The 27,985-nt window shown below is 39.3% G+C and overlaps 1 protein-coding gene and 1 pseudogene across 2 annotated transcripts in view; both read left to right on the top strand.

The window, feature by feature from the left end:
- The window catches only part of Pla2r1 (phospholipase A2 receptor 1), a 130,374-nt gene that overhangs the window by 90,973 nt on the left and 11,416 nt on the right, over positions 1 to 27,985 (top strand). For both annotated transcript variants that reach the window (XM_042683532.1, XM_042683531.1), the window contains exons 21-23: positions 24,432 to 24,549; positions 25,491 to 25,621; positions 25,964 to 26,111. In XM_042683532.1, coding sequence (XP_042539466.1) covers positions 24,432 to 24,549; positions 25,491 to 25,621; positions 25,964 to 26,111 — 397 coding nt within the window. The remainder of the gene's footprint in view (positions 1 to 24,431; positions 24,550 to 25,490; positions 25,622 to 25,963; positions 26,112 to 27,985) is intronic.
- LOC122110754 lies at positions 614 to 23,543 on the top strand (annotated as a pseudogene).

The raw sequence follows: 27,985 nt of genomic DNA, 5'->3' as shown, positions 1-27,985 counted from the left end.
TTTTCTTTTGTTGCTTGTACTTTTGCTATTATAGCTAAGAATCCATAGATTCTTACCATTTGGCATAGGACTTACCCTTATATTTCTTCTTAGCATTTTGTGGGTTTAGCGCCTACATTTAGATGGCTGATCCACTGCAGTTTATTCCTGCGTGACTATGGGTTTTTCTCAACTGTTAGAATAAGTGCATCCTGGAATGGTCTATAGAGAGTAGCCTCAAAGAATTGCCTATCTCTGTTCCAAATTTCTGGCACAGTTATGGGAGGAAAACTGGGGGAAGTACATAAGGAGCTCCCACTAGACAGCCTCCTAATGATCCAATCAGACGCCCAGGGGTATAAGTCTTCACATGAGGACCTTCCAAACCACAACACCTATATACATTTTTTTTGCCTGTACACAAGTAACATTTCATTGGCAAATTAGTTATATCAGGAAATAAACTGCTATAATCTGACCAAAGCCAAACTGAGGGATAGGGTTGTGTGAAGAGCCTGTGTGTCAGGCTGAGACCTGCTCCACCCACCACCCACCCCTGCAGCCAGTTCAGCAGTGGTTTGCTCTGAAACCAAGTCTGAGGGTTTTATATGGTCTGAGGTATCCAGGCCAAGCCATGGCTGCCATAGCACCAGCAGCCAAGGGTGCCTCAGCCGTTCTTGGGACTGGTCCTGGCAGAGTTGTGGTCACATTGCTTGAAGACAGTAGATCAGGCCAGAATCCCCAAGGCTTTCCATGGAAATTGGTGATGTATGTAGCTCTTGTATTAATCGTTCTCTTGCTTATGTGGAAACAAGACCACACTAAAGCTACCAGTACAACTATGTTTATTGCAGCATTATTTACAATAGCTAAGATATGGTACCAAACCAGATGCCCCTCAGTAGATGAATGGATCAAGAAAATGTGGTATATATACACAATGGAATTATCAGAAAGAATGACATTGCCCCATTTGTTAGGAAATGGAAAGACTTGGAAAAAATTATATTAAGTGAAGTAAGCCAGGCCCAAAGAAACATAGGTCCCATGGCTTATTTGCAATAACTAGTATATTTCTGAATCAAGCAGAAAAGGTCAGACAAGTTGATGTTAGGAAAATGAACCCTAAGATATGTACTCAAATGTTTTTTTTCTTTCATGAGATTGTTTCTAACGCATTTATAAGATTATTTCTTTGTTGCTTTGTATGTCCCTCCCCCATGGTATAACCCCTGCTTTCACTGTATTTGATGTTGGTATAATTTGTGGAGGGGAAGGGAAAAAAACAAATCGTTTAAATAGGGATACAGGTGGACCATTGCAACAATGAGATGTACAAGTCGTTATGTCGAAAAAGAACTTTACAACTTTCGTGGGGTGGGGGAGAGGATTGGGGGGGAAGATTGGAAGGGATGGGAAGGGGAAACAAAGGAGGAGGCTACAGTGCTGGATAAGAAATGTACGCATTATCTTGCCCATGTAATTGTAACCCCTCTGTACAATATTTTCACAATTAAAAAAAAAAGTTTTCCTTGGGTTAGAAGCTGGCTTTCTATGAGAAGAGAAAAGCAGTTTGCTCTATGGCACTCTGGACTCATTGAAGAAAATTGTGAACTACTTAAGAAAGTGAGCCTTTTTCAGAAAGTGTGTGAAGGCTTAGTGTCATCTAGAAAGGCTGCCATCTTTGCGAGGGAGTGGATAGAAGCCCAAAGTTTGAAGACAACCTATGAAGAGTGGGCTGGGCTCAAATCTGAACTTGAGAACAAAATATCCTTCCTAGAAAAAGAGCTGTGAGGTGAGAAATCTAAACATTCTCAACAAGATGAACTGCTGACAGATATTTCAAAATAGATACAGTTCTTAGAAGATAATCACAGTCCTTCAAGTCACAAGTAGTTGAAGCCAAAGCAACCTTCAGATTACTTCAAATCATTGAAGCCTGTGTTAAGGAAGCAATAGCTGATGCTTCAAATGAAAATTCCCAACTTCAGGAAAACCAGTAACAGCCTTTACAAGAAACTGAGGTATGGAAAGAACAAGTGAGTGAACTTGATAACCAGAAAAGAGCATTTGAAAACTCCAAAGTCCAGGCACAACAAGTTCTAAGGGATAAAGAAAATAACATCAAGTCTCTGACCAAATGATTCTTTAAAATGAAAGATGGGCTGCAGGTCTTAAAGAAGACATGACATATGGTGGCAGTTTGGAATTGGGATTGAAGGTTGAACTAGAAAATAGCGCTCCTTCCCATCTTCCCCCCTCCTCTCAATCCTCCTCCCCCCCGACCCCACCAAAGTTGTAAAGTTCGTGTACGACATAACGACTTGTACATCTCATTGTTGCAATGGTCCACCTGAATCCCTGTTTAAACGATTTGTTTTTTTCCCTTCCCCTCCACAAATTATACCGACATCAAATACAGTGAAAGTCGGGGTTATACCGTGGGGGCGGGACATACAAAGCAACAAAGAAATAATCTTATAAATGCGTTAGAAACAATCTCATGAAAGAAAAAAAACATTTGAATACACATCTTAGGGTTTATTTCCCTAACATCAACTTATCTGACCTTTTCTGCTTGATTCAGCCACAAAAGCTTTGCTGAAACTGATTTATGCTGTTAAATTAACTGCTTCTTTAAAAACCTTAGAAGGAGGAAGAAACCAAATTTGCATTCATTTGTCTGATGTAGCTAAAACAAAGGAAGATCCTACAAGGTATATTAGACATCTCCAGACTGAACAAGCAAGCATCTTTGCGATCAGCAATTGCACTGATTGAGAGTGAGAATTGGAAACTTCAGCAGAAATTCAAAGTAATGACTGAACTATACCAAGAAAATGTAAGGACACTCTATAGGAAATTAATGGCAGGAAAAAAATTACAGGTTAGAGACAAAGCAGAAATTTTCCAAAGTAGGAGGTTCCGGGAAGATGGCGGAGGAGAAGCTGGAATCTGAACAAGCTCTTGCATAGAAAACAGTTTCAGAGTTCCAGTGAACAGTCCCAAGCCAGAGAATCACACCAAGTGTGCCATCACAGGACAGAGAGTTAGCCAAGAGAGGGGAAGCCAAGCAGACACATCTGAGCGTCTGCCAGCAGCTGCTGCTGCGGCGGCAGGGTCGCAGCGGCGACCGCAGCCGCGGCCATACCTGAGCACTCACACAGAGAGTCCGGGACGAAGGAGCCAGACGCAGCGGGCGAGCGGATTCTACTCAACACCAGCAAGAACCGACAAGGAGCGGACAACTTCATCCTGCACTTTGCAGACCAGAGACGACCCAGGATCCAAGACTCCGCGTGAGTAGCCCCACTTCCTCACTCCTTCGCAGGGAGCAGAGGAGGGAAGGCCACCCCTCCCCCCCCCCCAGCACCTGTGATCTCCATCTTGGATACCGACAAAGCTCGGAGGAGCGGCTAGCTCCAGCTCAGGCCTTGGAATAAAACGAGTCATTTAGCAGGTCACAAGAACTTCACGGCGAAGTGACCTCACAGACTCAGTTCCATCCAGGGAAAAGTCACCCAGCTCAGGCGCCAGCCATTGGAGTGGCTCTCCTCACCCGGTAACCAGAGCCAGAGGCTGCCCCTCCCTCTAGCAGCCACCACAATCAATTGAAAAACAGAAACCCTGAGAATGGCTCCAGGCTGGGTGCTGTGAGTTTTTTTTCACAAAATAGCCCCAGGGAAAAGCTACTGTTTGTTGAAAGGCCTCAACTCTACCCAGAACCTAGCCTCATCACTGCATCCCCCTCTTTTGTGATTCTCAAAGCAGATCACCCTCCCAGTAAACTAACCTGGGAGGGGGAATCTCAAAATCTTGGGTAAAGCAGAGCATTTCTCTGCCTGTTCCAACAAACTGACTTAAGAAACCAATCAAGCCACAGGACCTCAAGCCGACCAGAGACTCCAACCACACTCTGGTTACAGACAAAAGGGAGATACAGGACTCTTCCCACCCCTCCCAAAAAAAAAAAAAAAAAATCAAAGAACTTTTTTTTTTTTTCTTCTTCTTCTTCTTTTCTTTTTTCTTTTTTTGTTTTTTTTTTTCATCCTATGTTACCTTATATATATAAAAAATTTTTTTTTGCTTTTCTAAAACTTTTATTAATCCTTAATTTTTGCCTCTTCTGAAAAAATAATTGTTTTCCATTAACTTTTTTTTTTTCCTTTCTCCTCTTATAATTTTTATTTTAGGAATACGTGAATGTGTGTTTTCCTTTCTTTTCTTGTCTTCTTTCTCTTTTTCTTTCATTCTTAATTATCTTTTTGTTTTTTGTCTAGCTCTACTGAATTTCTGATCATTTCTTCTCACTCTCCTATCCTTTCCATCTTTTCCTCTTTGTTCTTCTTTATATAACTTAACTCTTGTTCTGCACATCCTCAGATAAACCCGTAGTTAACCAGTAGACCCTATCCCCCATTGTGTACACACTTAATCCACAAACTTATTACTCAATTCAAAACCTCTGAGACTTAAATTCATTAATAGCAGTACTACCTCTTTATACCTATATAATATTTTTAGCATTTTTTTAAAGTTTTTCACATCTCCTCTATGTCCCTCCCTTTCTCTCAACATATTCATATTCCTCTATAAATAGATGGCCCTTTAATCTCTAAAATAACATTAATTTTTACGTTTCTTTTTTTTTTCTGGTCTCTTTTCATTCCCCTTTCCCTTTCTTCTTTTTCTCTCTCTCTCTACTTGCATCCTACACAACCTATTTCCTGCATTGTGATTAGGACATAGTTAACTCTCCCTGTGCCTCCCCACACCAATCTATTCCTATTTTTTACCCACATCTCTCCCTAACCCTAATAATTTCTGGTTTTCCAAATTCTTCTCTGCGGTTCGAAGCCCTTTAAAATATAGTTGTTTGATGTCAAATAGATGTATCTGTTGAACTAGAGTGTATCTGTAGACTATTGACTGTACAAATGCAAACTTTGGTTGATGGTTGCCTTAAGATAGTGTTCTAGCACAAAACTGGTGCTATCTTCATCTCAAATGGGCAGAGTAAGCCGGAAAAACACAAGAAAAATGGCAAATTCGGGTATCTCAATTCCCAATCTTGATAATCAGGGGTTAGAAGAGATAATGAATAATCCAGAGGAGAGTTCCCAAACAGCTCTACAAACACTGGTGGCAAACATGATAAATGAAAAGTTTGACAACGTACAAAGGACTCTGTATGAGCATGATAGGGAGAGAGAGGAAGCATCCCAGAAGTTTATACAGGAATATCATAAGCGTGAGGAAGCTACTCAAAAACTGATACAGGATTTGCGTGAACAACTTGAGAATACTCAAAGAGAAAGGGAGGAATGGCGTGAGCAGGCTGAGAACACTCAAAGAGATCTGCAGGAATCCCACGAACGGGAGGAAGCTAATCAAAGAGTAATACAGGAATTGAGAGACCAGGTAGAGAACACACAAAGATCACTAAAGGCATTCATGGAATCCATTAACAAAGAGCTGAAGGAAGTCAGGGAGACCACAAAGGGAATGCTGAATGGAACCCAACAGAAGGAATGGGAGCCCAAAGAAACCATAACCAATCAACTAAGCGATTTGAGGACAAACACTGAACACCAAATTAAGGAAGTAAAGAAATTCATACAAGACCTAAAACAGAGCTTCAACAAAGAACTTGAAGCCATCAAAGCTGACCAACTAGAAGGAAAAGAGATAAAAAACAAAGTAGAGAGTCTTGACAGCAGGTTAGAACATGCAGAAGATCGAATCTCAGGGATTGAAGACAGCCTAGATATTATAGAGAAAGAACATACAACCATCCAAGACAAGTCCAAGAAATATGATAGATCTATCCAACACCTGGAAGACACCATCAGAAGGCCTAATCTAAGGATAATGGGTGTAGAGGAGCACCTAGAAACAGAAGTTAATGGTCTAGGAAATTTGTTTAACAGGATCCTAGCAGAGAACATCCCAAACATGCAAAAAGATAGGCCTGTCCAGATACAAGAAGCCTTTAGAACCCCAAATAGACCAGACCAGAATAGGACATCCCACCGCCACATTATAATCCACACAGGATCAACTCAGAACAAGGAAAAGATCCTTAAAGCTGTCAGAGAGAAAAGGGTAATCACTTATAAAGGGAAACCAATTAGAATCACCTCAGATTTCTCAGCAGAGACAATCAAAGCAAGAAGAGCCTGGAATGATGTATGCCATGCCCTAAAAACAAACAACTATCAACCAAGAATACTGTACCCAGCTAAACTCTCCTTCATAACTGAAAGCCAAATAAAAACCTTCCATAGCAAAGAAAAATTGAAACAATACATCTCCACCAAACCAGCCCTACAAAAGATTCTTAAAGATGTCCTACACATAGAAAACCAACAAGACCGCAATAAAGGCCAAGAAACTGCACCCAAACTGAGAATCCAAGAACCATAGGAAGAACCCAGTTTTCGCAGCCCCCAAGAAGGTAGATAACATGGCAGGAACTCCCAAATACCTCTCAGTCCTATCTCTTAATGTTAACGGACTGAACTCTCCAATTAAGCGACATAGACTGTCTAGTTGGATTAAAAAACAAGACCCTTCTATCTGCTGCCTGCAGGAGTCACATCTTGCCCATAAAAACAAACACATTTTCAATGTTAAAGGCTGGAACAAAATCTACCAAGCAAACGGACCGCATAAACAGGCGGGAGTTGCAATCCTAATATCAGATAAAATAGACTTCAAATTAAAATTCATGAAAAGAGATAAAGAAGGTCGCTACATACTAATTAAAGGATCTCTCCTTCAGGAGGATATTACAATTCTAAATATCTATTCGCCAAACAATGGAGCACCCAAATTTATCAAAGAAACACTACTTTCCCTCAAATCCCATATAGATCCAAAGACATTAATCGTTGGGGATTTTAACACACCACTCTCCCCACTAGATAGATCAACTCGGCAAAAACTCAACAGAGAAACCGCAGATCTAAACAGCTGCATAGATCAACTAGACTTAACAGACATTTACCGAACATTTCACCCAGCAGCATCAGAATACACGTTTTTCTCAGCAGCACATGGAACGTTTTCTAAAATAGACCACATTTTAGGCCACAAAGCAAACTTGTCTAAATTCAGAAACATTGAAGTTATACCTTGCATTCTCTCTGACCACAAGGGAATAAAGTTAGAACTCAACACCAAAAGCCACCAAAGAAAGTCCGGTATCACATGGAGGCTGAACAACACACTGCTGAATCATGAGTGGGTCATGGAAGAGATTAGAAAGGAAATTCAAATGTTCATGCTATTCAACAAAAATGAACACACAAAATACCAGCTCCTCTGGGACACAGCAAAGGCAGTACTCAGAGGCAAGTTTATAGCTCTGAGCTCCTACATCAACAAATTGGAGAGATCTGAAACTAACAATTTAATGACACATCTAAACCTCCTTGAAAAAGAGCAGCAAGATAAACCCCAATCCAGTAGACGGAAAGAAATAATCAAAATTAAATCAGAATTAAATGAATTAGAATCCAAAAAAACTATAGAAAGAATCAACAAAACAAAGAGTTGGTTCTTCGAAAAACTTAACAAAATTGACAGACTCTTAGCAAATCTTATCAGAAAAAGAAGAGAACACACCCAAATTAATAAACTCAGAGATGAGAATGGAAACATCACCACGGAAACAACCAAGATTCAGAACATTATAAGGGAATACTTCTCAAAACTTTATGCTAATAAGTTTGAGAACTTGACAGAAATGGACCTCTTCCTAGCAAATATTGACATGCCAAAACTAAACCAAGATGAGTTAAACTATCTTAACAGGCCCATATCAAGCATTGAAATAGAAACAGCAATAAGAGACCTCCCAGCTAAGAAAAGTCCAGGACCAGATGGTTTTACAGTGGAATTTTACAAGGCCTTCAAAGCAGAGCTCACACCAATTCTCCTCCAACTCTTCAATGAAATTGAAAGAGAAAGCTCACTACCGAACACATTCTATGAAGCCATCATAACCCTCATCCCAAAACCAGGCAGGGACTCATCAAAGAAAGAGAACTATAGACCCATTTCTTTGATGAACATTGATGCAAAACTTCTCAACAAAATTTTGGCCAACCGACTTCAACAATTCATCCAAAAAATCATACACCACGATCAAACAGGATTCATTTCAGGGATGCAAAGCTGGTTCAATATACGCAAATCAATTAATATTATTCATCACATCAACAGGAGCAAGAATAAGAACCACATGGTTATCTCAATAGACGCAGAAAAAGCATTCGACAAGATCCAACACCCCTTTATGATGAAGGTTTTGGAAAAATTAGGAATCCATGGAACATTCCTCAATACAATAAAGGCTGTATATGACAAACCTACAGCCAGCATTATACTCAATGGTGAAAAACTAAAGCCATTTCCTCTTAACTCAGGAACAAGACAAGGATGCCCACTCTCTCCACTTCTCTTCAATCTAGTATTAGAATGCCTAGCTACAGCAATAAGACAAGATGCAGACATAAAGGGGATCCAAATAGGGAAAGAAGAAATAAAACTCTCCCTCTTTGCAGATGACATGATCTTGTATTTAAAGAATCCCATAGACTCCACTCCCAAATTACTCAAGCTGATTCAAAACTTTGGCAAAGTAGCAGGTTATAAAATTAACCCCCAAAAGTCAATGGCTTTTCTGTATGCCAACAATGAGAAAAGTGTGGCTGAAATTAGGAAAGCAACTCCATTTGTAATAGCCCCACAAAAAATAAAATACCTAGGAATTAACTTAACTAAAGAAGTGAAGGACCTCTATGATGAAAACTTTAAAATCTTGAAAAAGGAAATCAACACAGAACTTAAAAAATGGCAAAACCTCCCATGCTCCTGGATTGGAAAGATTAACATCGTGAAAATGGCAATACTTCCCAAGGCTATCTACAAATTCAATGCAATACCTATCAAAATTCCACCCTCATTCTTCAAGGAAATAGAAGAGGCAATCCAAAAATTCATATGGAACAATAAAAGACCCCGAATAGCAAAAACGCTCCTCAACGGAAAGAACACTGCTGGAGGAATATCAATACCAAATTTCAAACTCTACTATAAAGCCATAGTAATCAAAACAGCTTGGTATTGGCATAAGAACAGACCTCAGGACCAATGGAATAGAATTGAAAACCCAGAAATGAACCTACAGACCTATAGCCATCTAATCTTCGATAAGGGAGCTAAAACAATAGAATGGAAGACAGACAGCCTCTTCAGTAAATGGTGCTGGCAAAACTGGTTAACTACATGTAGAAAACTAAAGCTAGATCCTTATATATCACCCTGCACCAGAATCAACTCCAAATGGATCAAAGACCTTGAACTCAAAGCAGACACTCTGAAAACATTACAGGATGGAATAGGAGAAACCCTGGGTCTCCTTGGCTCAGGCCAAAATTTTCTGAATAGAGACCCGGAAACACAACAAATCAAAGAAAGGTTGGACAAATGGGATTGTATAAGGTTGCAGAGCTTCTGCAGGGCAAATGACATAGCTAGCAAGATCAATAGAAAGCCCACGGACTGGGAGAAGATCTTTACTAGCCATACAACCGACAAGGGTCTCATATCTAAGATATACTTGGAACTCAAAAAATTAAACCACCCAACAACAAATCCTCAAAGAAACAACTGCCCAATAAGTAAGTGGGCGAAAGACTTAAAGAGAAGCTTCTCTGAAGAAGAAAGAAGGATGGCCAATAGACACATGAAGAAATGTTCAACATCCCTAGCCATAAAAGAAATGCAAATCAAAACAACATTGAGATATCACCTCACTCCAGTTAGAACAGCAAAAATCAAGAACTCTAACAACAACAGATGCTGGAGGGGATGTGGACAGAAAGGAACCTTACTTCATTGTTGGTGGGAATGTAAACTTGTTCAACCACTTTGGAAAGCAGTATGGAGGTTCCTCAAAAGACTCCACATAGAGCTCCCCTATGACCCAGCAATCCCACTTTTGGGCATTTACCCTAATGTTTACAAAAAAGACCACACTAAAGCTACCAGCACAACTATGTTTATTGCAGCATTATTTACCATAGCTAAGATATGGAACCAACCCAGATGCCCCTCAATAGATGAATGGATCAAGAAAATGTGGTATATATACACAATGGAATTCTATGCCTCCATCAGAAAGAATGACATTTCCCCATTTGTTAGGAAATGGAAAGGCTTGGAAAAAATTATATTAAGTGAAGTAAGCCAGGCCCAAAGAAACATAGGTCCCATGGTTTCCCTTATTTGCAATATCTAGTATAGGTATGAGTCAAGCGGAAAAAGTCAGAGAAGGTGATGTTAGGAAAACGAACCCTCAAATATGTATTTTAATGTGTTTGTTTCTTTCATGCATGTGTTTCTAACGCATTTATAAGATTATTTCTTGGGCAGTTCCGGGAAGATGGCGGAGGAGAAGCTGGAATCTGAACAAGCTCTTGCATAGAAAACAGTTTCAGAGTTCCAGTGAACAGTCCCAAGCCAGAGAATCACACCAAGTGTGCCATCACAGGACAGAGAGTTAGTCAAGAGAGGGGAAGCCAAGCAGACACATCTGAGCAGCTGCCGCTGCGGCGGCAGGGTCGCAGCGGCGACCACCGCCGCGGAGGCATACCTGAGACGCAGTCCGGGACAAAGGAGCCAGACGCAGCGGACGAGCGGATTCTACTCAACACCAGCAAGAACCGACAAGGAGCGGACAACTTCATCCTGCACTTTGCAGACCAGAGACGACCCGGGATCCAAGACTCCGCGTGAGTAGAAGCCCCGCTTCCTCACTCCTCCTCTGGGAGCAGAGGAGGGAAGGCCACCCCTCCCCCCCCCAGCACCGGTGATCTCCATCTTGGATACCGACAAAGCTCGGAGGAGCGGCTAGCTCCAGCTCAGGCCTTGGAATAGAGCTAGTCATTTGGCAGTTCACGGGAACTTGGCGGCGAGGTGACCTCACAGACTCAGTTCCATCCAGGGAGGGGTCGCCCAGCTCAGGCACCAGCCATTGGAGTGGCTCTCCTCGCTGGGTGGCCAGAGCCAGAGGCTGCCCCTCCCTCTAGCAGCCACCACAATCAATTGAAAAACAGAAACCCTGAGAATGGCTCCAGGCTGGGTGCTGTGAGTTTTTTTTTTCACAAAATAGCCCCAGGGAAAAGCTACTGTTCCTTGAAAGACCTCAACTCTACCCAGAACCTAGCCTCATCACTGCATCCCCCTCTTTTGTGATTCTCAAAGCAGATCACCCTCCCAGTAAACTAACCTGGGAGGGGGATCTCAAAATCTTGGGTAAAGCAGAGCATTTTTCTGCCTGTTCCAACAAACTGACTTAAGAAACCAATCAAGCCACAGGACCTCAAGCTGACCAGAGACTCCAGCCAGACTCTGGTTACAGACAAAAGGGAGATACAGGACTCTTCCCACCCCTCCCAAAAAAAAAAAAAAAAAAAAAAAAATCAAAGATCTTTTTTTTTTTTTTTTTTTTTCTTCTTCTTCTTTTCTTTTTTTCTTTTTCTTGTTTTGTTTTTTTTTTCGTTTTTTGTTACCTTATATATATATAAAAAAAATTTTTTTTTGCTTTTCTAAAACTTTAATTAATCTTTAATTTTTGCCTCTTCTGAAAAAAAAATAATTGTTTTCCATTAATTTTTTTTCTCCTCTTATAATTTTTATTTTAGGAATACGTGAATGTGTGTTTTCTTTTCTTTTCTTGTCTTCTTTCTCTTTTTCATTCATTCTTAATTATCTTTTTGTTTTTGTTTTTTTTTCTAGCTCTACTGAACTTCTGATCTTTTCTTCTCACTTTCCTATCCTTTCCAACTTTTCCTCTTTGTTCACCTTTATGTGACTTAACTCTTGTCCTGCACATCCTCAGATAAACCCGTAGTTAACCAGTAGACCCTATCCCCCATTGTGTACACACTTAATCCACAAACTTATTACTCAATTCAAAACCTCTGAGACTTAAATTCATTAATAACAGTACTACCTCTTTATACCTATATGATATTTTAAGCATTTTTTAAAAGTTTTTCTCATCTCCTCTATGTCCCTCCCTTTCTCTCAACATATTCATATCCCTCTATAAATAGATGGTCTTTTAATCTCTAAAATAACATTAATTTTTACGTCTCTATTTTTTTTCTGGTCTCTTTTCATTCCCCTTTCCCTTTCTTCCCTTTTCTCTCTCTCTCTACTTACATCCTACCCAACCTATTTCCTGCATTGTGATTAGGACATAGTTAACTCTCCCTGTGCCTTCCCACACCAATCTATTCCTATTTTTTACCCACATCCCTCCCTAACCCTAATAATTTCTGGTTTTCCAAATTCTTCTCTGCGGTTCAAAGTCCTTTAACATATAGTTGTTTGATGTCGAATAGATGTATCTGTTGAACTAGATTGTATCTGTAGACTATTGACTGTACAAATGCAAACTTTGGTTGATGGTTGCCTTAAGATAGTGTTCTAGCACAAAACTGGTGCTATCTTCATCTCAAATGGGCAGAGTAAGCCGGAAAAACACAAGAAAAATGGCAAATTCGGGTATCTCAATTCCCAATCCTGATAATCAGGGGTTAGAACAGATAATGAATAATCCAGAGGAGAGTTCCCAAACAGCTCTACAAACACTGCTGGCAAACATGATAAATGAAAAGTTTGACAACGTACAAAGGACTCTGTATGAGCATGATAGGGAGAGAGAGGAGGCATCCCAGAAGTTTATACAGGAATATCATAAGCGTGAGGAAGCTACTCAAAAACTGATACAGGATTTGCGTGAACAACTTGAGAATACTCAAAGAGAAAGGGAGGAATGGCGTGAGCAGGCTGAGAACACTCAAAGAGATCTGCAGGAATCCCGCGAACGGGAGGAAGCTAATCAAAGAGTAATACAGGAATTGAGAGACCAGGTAGAGAACACACAAAGATCACTAAAGGCATTCATGGAATCCATTAACAAAGAGATGAAGGAAGTCAGGGAGACCACAAAGGGAATGCTGAATGGAACCCAACAGAAGGAATGGGAGCCCAAAGAAACCATAACCAATCAACTAAGTGATTTGAGGACAAACACTGAACACCAAATTAAGGAAGTAAAGAAATTCATACAAGACCTAAAACAGAGCTTCAACAAAGAACTTGAAGCCATCAAAGCTGACCAACTAGAAGGAAAAGAGATAAAAAACAAAGTAGAGAGTCTTGACAGCAGGTTAGAACATGCAGAAGATCGAATCTCAGGGATTGAAGACAGCCTAGATATTATAGAGAAAGAACATACAACCATCCAAGACAAGTCCAAGAAATATGATAGATCTATCCAACACCTGGAAGACACCATCAGAAGGCCTAATCTAAGGATAATGGGTGTAGAGGAGCACCTAGAAACAGAAGTTAATGGTCTAGGAAATCTGTTTAACAGGATCCTAGCAGAGAACTTCCCAAACATGCAAAAAGATAGGCCTGTCCAGATACAAGAAGCCTTTAGAACCCCAAATAGACCAGACCAGAATAGGACATCCCACCGTCACATAATAATCCACACAGGATCAACTCAGAACAAGGAAAAGATCCTTAAAGCTGTCAGAGAGAAAAGGGTAATCACTTATAAAGGGAAACCAATTAGAATCACCTCAGATTTCTCAGCAGAGACAATCAAAGCAAGAAGAGCCTGGAATGATGTATGCCATGCCCTAAAAACAAACAACTATCAACCAAGAATACTGTACCCAGCTAAACTCTCCTTCATAACTGAAGGCCAAATAAAAACCTTCCATAGCAAAGAAAAATTGAAACAATACATCTCCACCAAACCAGCCCTACAAAAGATTCTTAAAGATGTCCTACACATAGAAAACCAACAAGACCGCAATAAAGGCCAAGAAACTGCACCCAAACTGAGAATCCAAGAACCATAGGAAGAACCCAGTTTTCGCAGCCCCCAAGAAGGTAGATAACATGGCAGGAACTCCCAAATACCTCTCAGTCCTATCTCTTAATGTTAACGGACTGAACTCTCCAATTAAGCGACATAGACTGTCTAGTTGGATTAAAAAACAAGACCCTTCTATCTGCTGCCTGCAGGAGTCACATCTTGCCCATAAAAACAAACACATTTTCAATGTTAAAGGCTGGAACAAAATCTACCAAGCAAACGGACCGCATAAACAGGCGGGAGTTGCAATCCTAATATCAGATAAAATAGACTTCAAATTAAAATTCGTGAAAAGAGATAAAGAAGGTCGCTACATACTAATTAAAGGATCTCTCCTTCAGGAGGATATTACAATTCTAAATATCTATTCGCCAAACAATGGAGCACCCAAATTTATCAAAGAAACACTACTTTCCCTCAAATCCCATATAGATCCAAAGACATTAATCGTTGGGGATTTTAACACACCACTCTCCCCACTAGATAGATCAACTCGGCAAAAACTCAACAGAGAAACCGCAGATCTAAACAGCTGCATAGATCAACTAGACTTAACAGACATTTACCGAACATTTCACCCAGCAGCATCAGAATACACGTTTTTCTCAGCAGCACATGGAACGTTTTCTAAAATAGACCACATTTTAGGCCACAAAGCAAACTTGTCTAAATTCAGAAACATTGAAGTTATACCTTGCATTCTCTCTGACCACAAGGGAATAAAGTTAGAACTCAACACCAAAAGCCACCAAAGAAAGTCCGGTATCACATGGAGGCTGAACAACACACTGCTGAATCATGAGTGGGTCATGGAAGAGATTAGAAAGGAAATTCAAATGTTCATGCTATTCAACAAAAATGAACACACAAAATACCAGCTCCTCTGGGACACAGCAAAGGCAGTACTCAGAGGCAAGTTTATAGCTCTGAGCTCCTACATCAACAAATTGGAAAGATCTGAAACTAACAATTTAATGACACATCTAAACCTCCTTGAAAAAGAGCAGCAAGATAAACCCCAATCCAGTAGACGGAAAGAAATAATCAAAATTAAATCAGAATTAAATGAATTAGAATCCAAAAAAACTATAGAAAGAATCAACAAAACAAAGAGTTGGTTCTTCGAAAAACTCAACAAAATTGACAGACCCTTAGCAAATCTTATCAGAAAAAGAAGAGAACACACCCAAATTAATAAACTCAGAGATGAGAATGGAAACATCACCACGGAAACAAGCAAGATTCAGAACATTATAAGGGAATACTTCTCAAAACTTTATGCTAATAAATTTGAGAACTTGACAGAAATGGACCTCTTCCTAGCAAATATTGACATGCCAAAACTAAACCAAGATGAGTTAAACTATCTTAACAGGCCCATATCAAGCATTGAAATAGAAACAGCAATAAGAGACCTCCCAGCTAAGAAAAGTCCAGGACCAGATGGTTTTACAGCGGAATTTTACAAGGCCTTCAAAGCAGAGCTCACACCAATTCTCCTCCAACTCTTCAATGAAATTGAAAGAGAAAGCTCACTACCGAACACATTCTATGAAGCCACCATAACCCTCATCCCAAAACCAGGCAGGGACTCATCAAAGAAAGAGAACTATAGACCCATTTCTTTGATGAACATTGATGCAAAACTTCTCAACAAAATTTTGGCCAACCGACTTCAACAATTCATCCAAAAAATCATACACCACGATCAAACAGGATTCATTTCAGGGATGCAAAGCTGGTTCAATATACGCAAATCAATTAATATTATTCATCACATCAACAGGAGCAAGAATAAGAACCACATGGTTATCTCAATAGACGCAGAAAAAGCATTCGACAAGATCCAACACCCCTTTATGATGAAGGTTTTGGAAAAATTAGGAATCCATGGAACATTCCTCAATACAATAAAGGCTGTATATGACAAACCTACAGCCAGCATTATACTCAATGGTGAAAAACTAAAGCCATTTCCTCTTAACTCAGGAACAAGACAAGGATGCCCACTCTCTCCACTTCTCTTCAATCTAGTATTAGAATGCCTAGCTACAGCAATAAGACAAGATGCAGACATAAAGGGGATCCAAATAGGGAAAGAAGAAATAAAACTCTCCCTCTTTGCAGATGACATGATCTTGTATTTAAAGAATCCCATAGACTCCACTCCCAAATTACTCAAGCTGATTCAAAACTTTGGCAAAGTAGCAGGTTATAAAATTAACCCCCAAAAATCAATGGCTTTTCTGTATGCCAACAATGAGAAAAGTGTGGCTGAAATTAGGAAAGCAACTCCATTTGTAATAGCCCCACAAAAAATAAAATACCTAGGAATTAACTTAACTAAAGAAGTGAAGGACCTCTATGATGAAAACTTTAAAATCTTGAAAAAGGAAATCAACACAGAACTTAAAAAATGGCAAAACCTCCCATGCTCCTGGATTGGAAAGATTAACATCGTGAAAATGGCAATACTCCCCAAGGCTATCTACAAATTCAACGCAATACCTATCAAAATTCCACCCTCATTCTTCAAGGAAATAGAAGAGGCAATCCAAAAATTCATATGGAGCAATAAAAGACCCCGAATAGCAAAAACGCTCCTCAACGGAAAGAACACTGCTGGAGGAATATCAGTACCAAATTTCAAACTCTACTATAAAGCCATAGTAATCAAAACAGCTTGGTATTGGCATAAGAACAGACCTCAGGACCAATGGAATAGAATTGAAAACCCAGAAATGAACCTACAGACCTATAGCCATCTAATCTTCGATAAGGGAGCTAAAACAATAGAATGGAAGACAGACAGCCTCTTCAGTAAATGGTGCTGGCAGAACTGGTTAACTACATGTAGAAAACTAAAGCTAGATCCTTATATATCACCCTGCACCAGAATCAACTCCAAATGGATCAAAGACCTTGAACTCAAAGCAGACACTCTGAAAACATTACAGGATGGAATAGGAGAAACCCTGGGTCTCCTTGGCACAGGCCGAAATTTTCTGAATAAAGACCCGGAAACACAACAAATCAAAGAAAGGCTGGACAAATGGGATTGTATAAGGTTGCAGAGCTTCTGCAGGGCAAATGACATAGCTAGCAAGATCAATAGAAAACCCACGGACTGGGAGAAGATCTTTACTAGCCATACAACGGACAAGGGTCTCATATCTAAAATATACTTGGAACTCAAAAAATTAAACCACCCAACAACAAATCCTCAAAGAAACAACTGCCCAATAAGTAAGTGGGCGAAAGACTTAAAGAGAAGCTTCTCTGAAGAAGAAAGAAGGATGGCCAATAGACACATGAAGAAATGTTCAACATCCCTAGCCATAAAAGAAATGCAAATCAAAACAACATTGAGATATCACCTCACTCCAGTTAGAACAGCAAAAATCAAGAACTCTAACAACAACAGATGCTGGAGGGGATGTGGACAGAAAGGAACCTTACTTCATTGTTGGTGGGAATGTAAACTTGTTCAACCACTTTGGAAAGCAGTATGGAGGTTCCTCAAAAGACTCCACATAGAGCTCCCCAATGACCCAGCAATCCCACTTTTGCGCATTTACCCAAATGATCACAAACAAGGCCACACTAAAGCTACCAGCACAACTATGTTTATTGCAGCATTATTTACCATAACTAAGACATGGAACCAACCCAGATGCCCCTCAGTAGATGAATGGATCAAGAAGATGTGGTATATATACACAATGGAATTCTATGCCTCCATCAGAAAGAATGACATTTCCCCATTTGTTAGGAAATGGAAAGGCTTGGAAAAAATTATATTAAGTGAAGTAAGCCAGGCCCAAAGAAACATAGGTCCCATGGTTTCCCTTATTTGCAATATCTAGTATAGGTATGAGTCAAGCGGAAAAAGTCAAATAATGTGATATTAGGAAAACGAAACCTCAAATATGTATTTTAATGTTTTTGTTTCTTTCATGCATGTATTTCTAACGCATTTATAATATTATCTCTTTGTTGCTTTGTATGTCCCTCCCCCACAGTGTAACCCCCGCTTTCACTATATTTGATGTCAGTATAACATGTGGAGGAGATGGGGACAAACAAGTCGTTTAAGGATTCAGGTGGACCTGTTGCAACAATGAGAAGTACAAAATGTCATGTCAAAACCAGCTTTACAATGTCGGGGGGGGGGGGGGGAGGGGGGGTATGATTGGGTGGGAGGGAGGGGGGAGGCTGGGAAGGGAGGTGAAGGGTAAACAAAGGAGGAGGCTGCAATGCTTGGTAAGAAATGTATGCATTATCCTGCCCATGTAATTGTAACCCCTCTGTACAGTATGTTCTCAAATAAAATAAAATAAAATTAAAAAAAAAAAAAAAAAAAAAAAAAAAGATTATTTCTTGGTTGCTTTGTATGTCCCTCCCCCACAGTGTAACCCCTGCTTTCACTATATTTGATGTCAGTATAACATGTGGAGGAGATGGGGACAAACAAGTCGTTTAAGGATTCAGGTGGACCTGTTGCAGCAATGAGAAGTACAAAATGTCATGTCAAAACCAGCTTTACAATGTCGGAGGGGGGGGAGGGGGGGTAAGATTGGGTGGGGGGGAGGGGGGAGGCTGGGAAGGGAGGTGAAGGGTAAACAAAGGAGGAGGCTGCAATGCTTGGTAAGAAATGTATGCATTATCCTGACCATGTAATTGTAACCCCTCTGTACAGTATGTTCTCAAATAAAAGAAAATAAAATTTAAAAAAAAAAAAAAAAAAAAAAGAAATTTTCCAAAGTAGATGAAAAGATCATGTATGCAGCTGAAGAGCTTGACACCTATCTAAAATGAGCCAGAGATCTTGAAGAAGAATTGAAGAGACCCATTTATTTTTATCAAGAGCAAATTATTCCCCTTGAGAAAAAAACACAGGATAATTGGTTGGCAGCTTGGGTTGCTGAGAGAAATCTCAGTCATTTAAGGAATGAAAATGCTCGCAACAAAAATTAACTAAAACAGGGTTTAAATTTGAACTTTCAAGAAAAGATCAGTATGTACTTGATGTTCCAAATACAGCGTTTGGCAGAGAGCATTCCCCATATGGTCACTCACCAATGGGTCTAATTTCATCTGAGACAAGAGCTTTGCTCTGTCCTCCAACTTATTGAGAGGTTCTGTTTAGACTCTCACCTTTGCATCTAGTAGGAGGACAAATAGGCCCAGAAGGCCCAGATAACCCTGTGGACCATCAGATTAGCAATGAAAGAGAAGAATCAAGTTATAAAGCATTCACTGATACTCATAAATCACCTTTTGACACTGGGTCCCTGTCCTGTGCTTGCAAACTGGTTTGCTCTAACATACTCTGCTGCAGTTCTGCCTCCACAAAGGCAAGACAGATGTGACTCTAATTCTGGGAAACTATCTGGACTGGAAGAACTCAGAAGTTTCAATATGTCTTTACTCAAATGGGATAAAGGAGATAAGCCAGTGTCTTCAGATATGGACTCTAATAGAAATATAAAATATTATCTTAGTAATTCAAATGCGCCGGGTTCCTTCCTTCCTGTTGAAAGTGAAGCAGCTCGCTCTTTGTTCCTCCTGTCCAATAGCTATTATGTCTAATGGATTCAAGGAGCCAGGAGCCCTGGGTTCCATCTGCTTCCTCTAGGAAACATGTACAGAGCTTCTCAAAATTATTTTCCACCTAGAGATTTCCCTGGTCCACCACATCCTCCATTCCCAGTGGGAAACATCTACTAGCCAATGGCTTTTCCTTATTATCTCCTGCCCAGGAGCTGGAATTTTCCTTCCTGACTTCACATTCTGAAAGTAGAAGCTAATTCCCCTCAAGGTTATTCTGCCTTCAAAGGAACCTGCTACTGAACCTCCAGAACCACAAGAAACTGGAAATATTTTTTTTTTGGTGGGGGGTTCAGTCGTGGGGCCTGAACTCTGGGCCTGGGCGCTGTCCCTCAGCTCTTCAGCTCAAGGCTAGCACTCTACCACTTGAGCCACAGTGCCACTTCTGGCTTTTTTCTTTTTGCTTATGTGGTGCTGAGGAATCGAACCCAGGACCTCATGCATGCAAGGCAAGCGCTCTACCACTGAGCCACCTTCCCAGCCCCAAGAAACTGGAAATATTTTTGATCACTCTTTAAGAGCAATTTTGACTTAGTTCTCATTTGCTGTTTAAGTAACTAGAGCTACTTAAGTGATTACACTATTACTTAAATAATTATACTGTTACTCAAAACTTAATGGAATATAATTTTTGGAATAGTATTTTATAAATAAACATTATTTAAATATGAAAAAGATCCCATCTGAAAAGCTATCCAAAACACTTAACAGATTACCTAGCAAGCACAAGCCCAGAGTTCAAACTCCAGTACTAAACAAAACTACCAGCTAAACAGAAAATAAAAGTAAAGAATTAAGGGGCATGGCTTAAGTGCTAGACCACTTACCTAGTAGACAAGAGGCCCTAAGTTCAACCTCCAATATCTTATGTAGACAAAAGTTACAGAATTCTATAAAAATATCTCACAGGCTGGACAATAGTGGCTTATGTCTGTAATCCTAGCTACTCCAGAAGCTGAGATCTGAGGATCACAGTTGAACAACAGCTTGGGCAGGAAAATCCATAAGACTTCTATCACTAGTTTATGACTAAAACGGTGAAGTGGAGCTGTGGCTCAATGGCAGAATGCTGTCCTTGAGCAAAAGAGCTCAGGGATAGTGCCGAGGCCCTGAGTTCAAGTCCTAGAACTAGTACAAAAATTTTTAATTAAATTAAAAATATATATTACATAGATTTATATAATTTGTATACACACACACACACACACACACACACACACACACACACACACACACACACACACACACACACAGAAAAAACTGAAAGGTCAGAAGTTGCGGATCATTAGGAGAACAAAAAGCCAGGTACCAGTGGCCTGTAATCCTAGCCATTGAGGAAGCTGAGAGCTAAGACAGAAAAGTCTGTAAGACTCTCATCTACAATTAACTACCAAAAAAAATCTAGAAGTAGGAGCTGTGGCTCAAGGCACCAGCCTTGAGCAAAAAAGGTAAGGGACAATGCTCTGGCCTTGAGTTCAAGCTCTATACTAGCAATACATACACACATACGTAGAACAGAGCAGAATAGGTCCTGGGGTGAGAAGAACTAAGACACTTAAGGAACTAAATGAAGCATAGAGCACTATAATAGAAGATAAGATCAAAGAAATAGATACAAGTAATATTGTGCTAATGTTTCTGGTTTGTTTTCTAAGAACAAAGGGAAGCCCCTGAATAGTTTTTAACAAGAGAAAAATAACCAGGACCAAATTATGAAAAGCACCACTCATGCAGTGGCAAGGATATATTAAGAGTAGGCCAAGGTGAGAAAGGTAAGAACATTTTGGTAGCTACTGCAGAAGTCCAGGGGAAAGTTGAGTAACTTGGGCTAAGATGGTGGTGTAGTTGTCATGTGAGAATACAGAAAGAGCTGTGTTCTTTGAGAAATGAGATGTCTAAATGAGAGCTAAAAGGATGATAGTAAGGGTGGCAATGGCCCCAGGTTTCAGACTTAGATCACTGTGTGCTTACTGTGCCATTCATTGTTATTAGGAACACTGAGAAAGAAAGAGATGAGAGTTGGAGGAATATCTTGAATTCCATTTCAAAATGTTGAGCTAGAAATTTTTGATACACTGAAAAGTTTTATATTAAAAACTTGTTTGAATACAGGCCCTTCTTAATTCATACTTGCAATTAGAGATGCATTAAATTAGATCACACACTGCAAATTAGTAAGCAAACAATATAACATTAAGGATGCTGTACTTCATCCTGCTGCTTTGATTTAATTATTAATATCACTATTCAACATCATAAGTGTGATTTTAGAAACAATGAAGTTGTGGTAGTTGGAAACCACACTTCAAGCTAGTAAACCTTAGCTAAAGGAAATGTGGGCAGGTGGAGGGAGCAGGGGAAGTGTTTATTGAACCAATGAAGTCCATTGGTATATGTGAATGGTTCATTAGAGTGACTATCTGAACACAAGGTGGATTCGCATTAAATGATAAGACTTTAATAATTAGTGTGTGCCACTCCTTGGAAATTGTAATTAGAAGAAAAAGACAAAACTGAAAAGGAACAGATAAAAGGGTAGTTGTTATAAAAATTAAACTCCTTTAAAGCCAATTCAGTTTCTTTGTGAAGCAAACAAGAAGAAAGGGACCAGAAGAATTGAAATGCATTTCCTCTCTTGATTGGTACCCCAGCTTTCAGCTGGATCAGGGTTTCTTGTTTTTATCCTAAAAGCAGTGAGAAAGCCCTGGCAGGTTTATTCTGAACTGCCCTTTGAAAAGAATGATCTTGAGACTAACATTTGGGGTTGGATAATGCTCTGGCCTGAGCTGAACTTTGTTGGGAGTTTAACAATCCTGGAAAATCTGCTGATGTCAAAAGCAACCATCTTTTCAGTTGTAACAACAAAAATAAAAGCCTCCAAACCTTGTCAAAATATCCCATAAGGGGAAAAAAATTTCCTTGTGTGAGAAGCAATGGATGAAATCAAGTATGCTTAAGAATGCCATTTTATAACTAAATGCTATGGGTTTGTATCTCCGTGAACTCAGTCAAAAAGCACAACCAGAATGTAAGAGTGGGAAAAGCGGGAGAAAAAAATGAGGGAAGGGGTAACAAGTGTGACAAGAAATGGATTTATTACCCTACTTATGTAACTGTAACCTCTCTGTATATCACCTTGATAATAAAAAATATATATTAAAAATAAGAAGAAGAAGAGCACAGGTTGATTTCCAAAAGCAATTCTTTCCCCAAGAAACAAAGCAATGGGATTTATATTGGGCAATTTATACAAAGTCATACAGAAAACACTTTAGGGGCAGACATTTAAGAGCATGCTCAGCCTGAGGTCAGAGAAAGGCATCCTTCTATGAGCACATTCTGGGCACAGTCAGTTTTAGGGTCACAAAGATGGAAGCTACAAATGAGGTAAATCTGTTCTTGGTACCCAAAAGAATGAGAGTCTCTTGGTAATTCTTGGTTGAGTTTTCTTAAGTTTTCTCCAAAAGTTTTAGCTGAAACAAAGGAAAAGAACACTTTGAAGGTATTTTAATTTAGGAGTTTGCCCCTACATGTGTCTGCTTCACTTAGCAGCTAACAATCTGATAACCATTTCAGGGTCTATAGTTTTAGATTTTTGTTCCATAAATACTTACCAAGGATCCTCTCTCATGTGCTGTTCAAAGAGAAGTTAGACTTAGTCTTCTAAATTTAAGGAATTTATGATAGTGAGGAAGGGATGGGAAGTTGACAAATTTAGAAATTAAAGAATTAAGGAGCCAGGCCATGGGGCTCACCAGTATCTGTAATCCTAGCTACTCAGGAGGCTGATATCTGAAGATTGTAGTTCAAAATCAGCCCAGGCAGGAAAGTTCATGAGATTCTTATCTCAGGTTAACCATAACTTGGAATTATTCTGTAAGTGAGATTTTCTCCATAGTATGATCTTGGGATTTGGCCTATCAATGACCAAGCTTGGCTATGTTCATTGATGAGCAAATTAGTCATGAGAGATGAATCCTAATGAATCCCAAAGGGAAAAATCCTTTGCATTTGTATACTCTCTGACTTCCCTGGCACTTAGTTCAATCTGTTATGCCTTTCTCTTCTATCTTTCCCTCTTGGATAACTCCTGTTGGTTCTACCAACATGCCTAAATTACCCTGAGTTCTTGAGTTGGGAGGAAAGCTTATCTTCATACCACTCCTGCCTAGTAAGAGCCATTCTATTTCTTTTTCCATCTCACATAAAGAAACATTTACAGACAGGAACCTCTCCTGAACAAGAATCAACATGGCAAATCCCATAGTCTATCTCTATTCCTTTTGATAGCATTGATGGCCAGCCTCCTCTGTTTCTCCTTCCTCCTAGGATTCTTTAAGTCTTGCCCTTGTTTCTCCCCACAGTGGGCTCATTTTTTTCCCACTTTTCTGGCTCTTCCTAAGGCAGTGACTGACCAAATGGCCAACTGAGCATTTAATAGATTCAACTACCTGGTGTGATTTAATTTACCATATTTCCTCCTACTTAAAGTGAGGAAGTATGTGCTTGTAAGTAAATTGTAACTAAGCGCTCATTGCCCCCTCATAGATTTCTTTGGGGGAATGAAACCTGTCACTGTAAACTTTGCAAGTGAACTAACTGTTTTAGGAAGAGTGCTGTCAGAGAGCAGAAAGCCTGTGATATAATCTGTCTTGCCTAATCTGAATGCAGACAAGTCACTCATTTGCCTTGAAAGCTGCTCTTGTTTAGATCACTTTGGTGCATTTGAAGCAGTTGAGCAGACGGGGGAGTTCTTTTGTCCAATAAAAACGTGTTTTTTTCTAGCCTGATCTTGCATGGGAAATTTTGGGAAATTTTTAATTCACTTACTAAAGTATAAGAATAAACACTATTTTGTGTTTTTTGATAGTGCTTTTTGGTGAGGATCCCCGAAGACCCGAGCAATCTTAAGAACTGGACTGGAGCTCGCGACTTCTGTGTTGAAAATGGGGGGACACTAGTCAACATTGAAAGTGAAGTGGAGCAAGGTAGAGTACTGTGTTCAACCAAAAGAGCCATTCCTAATATGAAATATTCCAAAAAATCCTAACATTTCCATGTCAATATAGAAAATACTCTAGCAGCTGGAAAGTGGCTCAGTGCATGCATGAGGCCCTGGGTTCGATTCCTCAGCACCACATAAGCAAAAAGAAAAAAGCCGGAAGTGGCGCTGTGCCTCAAGTGGTAGAGCGCTAGCCTTGAGCTGAAGAGCTGAGGGACAGCGCCCAGGCCCAGAGTTCTGGCTCACGACCAGACCCAAAAAAGAAAAAAAAAAGAAAAAGAAAATACTCTATTCCTGATGACATAATTTTTCAGTTTGACCTATAAGGTTTTATGTTCTAAAATCTATAAAACTTAGTTCACTGCATTGTTTATAAACTGCTGAGTTTTGCAGGACTTGATTTCACCAGTAACAGTGGAAAGAATCAGGATCTTATTACAATCTATATTTCCAAACAGCTAAAAAAAAATCCTCTACCATAATTGCATATTATGAATTTTTAGATCTCTTCACATTTACCTCTTTACTTTGATATTTAGGCAGTTACATGTTTTTACAAAGATCAATATTTTGTAAGATTTAGGGATACAGTTCACTGGTAAGGCAACTTGCCTAGCAAGTGCAAATCCTTGATTTTTAGTCTCAACACCACCAAGACAAAACAAAATTATTTTGTTTAGAAAAACATTGAATAAGCACTGGAAATTGTTCTGTTCATGATCTGATGATATTTCAGGTTATGTAGCTAGTTCTCTAGACTACAAAAATGAAAGAAATTATATTACCTTAACAAGAATAAAGCAAAAAATTACTACAGCAGATTCATAATTATTGTTGCTAAATAAATCATAAGTATAAACAGCAGTTAACAACTACTCAAATGGTTTCAATAGTATTAAATTAACTAATGCATTTCTATTTTTTCAGCCTTCATTACTATGCATCTTTTTGGCCAGACCATTAATGTGTGGATAGGGTTACAAGATGATGATTATGAAAGATGGCTAAATGGAAAGCCTGTAGTATATTCTAACTGGTCTCCAGTTGATGTAATAAATGTAAGTTTTAAGATTCAATATTTAGAAATCTTTAGGAAGAGATCTTATTCAAGCCTTGCTTACTAAAGAAATGTTCTTTCTATATTTTGTAGGTATAATTTTTATTGGTTTACCAGTTTATGAATTTTTAATAATGCAATTTCATACATTTTGCGTTTTTATAAATATAATTATCACAATGATTATTTTAAACTTATAAAATGATTTATGAACGGGTTTATGAAATGTAAGGAAATGTTTTAATGTTTTAAAATTTTAAAAATCTGTCCTAAGCAAAATTTTCAATATTAATATTATATGTTACATATTAATAGTATTTTTATAACGTGTATTCTATTAAAGATTCCAAGTCATAACACTGCTGAAGTTCAGAAACACATTCCGCTCTGTGCCCTGCTGTCAAGTAATCCTAATTTTCATTTTACTGGAAAATGGTACTTTGATGACTGTGAAAAAGAATCCTATGGGTTTGTGTGTGAAAGAATTCAGGGTAAGAAATACTGGGGTGCTTATTCTTTTCATTTCCTTGGCCCATCTTATCTTCCTTATTTGTTTTATGCCGCTGTATAACAAACAGATTCACAGCTAAGTATGTGGGATACTTGTTGTTTGACTTTGCATACATTTGTTCATTTAATCTCCACTCCCCTAGGACTATTCCTTCAGTTGTCTTCTAAGGACTGTTGAGGCCACTTGGCTGATGACCAAGGTTGTGATCCCCTTTTAGTGTCATTCAGTAGCTTTATTGTTTTGTTTTGGGATTATTTATCTATATATTAGTCTTTTCCAGTACTATAATGAAGTTCATGGACTAACATATAAAAAATACTTTATTTTGACTCAAGTTTTTGTCTGAAGTCAAGGGCCCTCATCAAATGATAATTCTCTTCCTAGCAGAGTCCTAAGGGGGCAAAGGGCATCACATGGTGAGATACAGGAGCTCATGTGGGTATCTCTTTTGGTGAATCTCCCTCTTTTCATAAGGCTACCAATATACAATCATGGGAACTCCACCGTGATCACTTTATCTACTCCTAATCAACTCCCAAAGGCCTTACCTCTAAACCTTATATAGTCAGATTAGGTTTCCACCCTTTAAATACCTCACAATAGAGATTAAATTTCAACACATAACTCTTTGGGGGACACATTGAAATTAGATCTAAACCATAGCAGAGTCTATTGAGATAATATTTTTAAAGACACCTAGAAAATATTGTAAAAGACTCAAAGAAACCACCAAGAAGCAGTGGCTCATACTTATAATCCTAGTTACTCAGGAGGCTGATATCTGAGGATCACAGTTTAAAGATAGCCTAGGCAAGAAAGTCCTTGAGACTCCAGTTAATCAACAAAAAAAGCCAGCAGTGGTGGTATGACACAGTGGTAGAGTGCTAGCCTTGAGCACAAAAGCTCAGAGGCAGTAACCAGGTCCTGAGTTCAAGTCCCAGTTCTGGCATTTTAAAAAAACTATCAATAATCAAGGAAACAAACCAACTCATATTTGCCCCTAGCATGATCTCTGTAGCCAGATACCACAAGTAGTGTATTTTGAGTCCTGATAGATAAACCTCACTCCCCAATGAGTTCTGGTATGAAATATCAACGTCATATGTATTAGTCAGCATTGGTCCTACTGATGTGGGACTGTGGTAAAGCAGTGCCCAGGTGGGGGCATGTAGTAGAGCAAAGCCCCTCACCTTATGGCCAGGAAGCAAAAAGAAAGGAAGAAGAAGCATTGTGGGGCCCCACAGTCCCCTTTGAAGCATGCCTTTAATGACCTAAAGCCCTCAAAACAAGCCTCAACTCTTGAAGATTCTACTCCCTCCTCTCCCCCCAGCACCATATTGGGGACCAATCTTTTAATTCAAGAGCTTTGGGGAGATATTTACTATCCTAATCATGGCACTTTACTATCACAAATAGCAAATGGGAGTTCATGAGCAGGGTCAATACCTTGTGAATGACCACAGCCATTGCAATGACCTAGTGCTCTACCATACCAGCTTAGAAGACCAATTTGTGTCTGGGGAAGATGGCTCCCCTGGGCAGCCTAGCATATGTATGCTCACTGGGTATATGAATTATGTTTTTCTTTTTAGTGTCACATGCCTGTGGGCTCTTTAATATACCATCGACCCTATCCTCGGGAACATAGTTCCAGCAAAGCTCCATTCCTGCCTCTCAGAACTAAAGGATACACAATAAGTACTGAATTAATGAAAAGAGTAGATCTTTAATTGCAATATGGGAAGAGAATAGCCTTGTAGGGAAGAGAATGATACCTGTAAATCATGTACTAGACACTCATAATGGCACACTGCCATATTGCCTTGGGTTTATGAACATTGTGCTATAAAATCC

Source organism: Dipodomys spectabilis, unplaced genomic scaffold (assembly GCF_019054845.1).
Source record: "Dipodomys spectabilis isolate Male_0828 unplaced genomic scaffold, ASM1905484v1 ptg000081l, whole genome shotgun sequence".
In the NCBI taxonomy this organism is placed as follows: domain Eukaryota; kingdom Metazoa; phylum Chordata; class Mammalia; order Rodentia; family Heteromyidae; genus Dipodomys; species Dipodomys spectabilis.
Note: the sequence above shows the minus strand (reverse complement) of the source record. Positions and strands in the feature narration are given on the sequence as shown.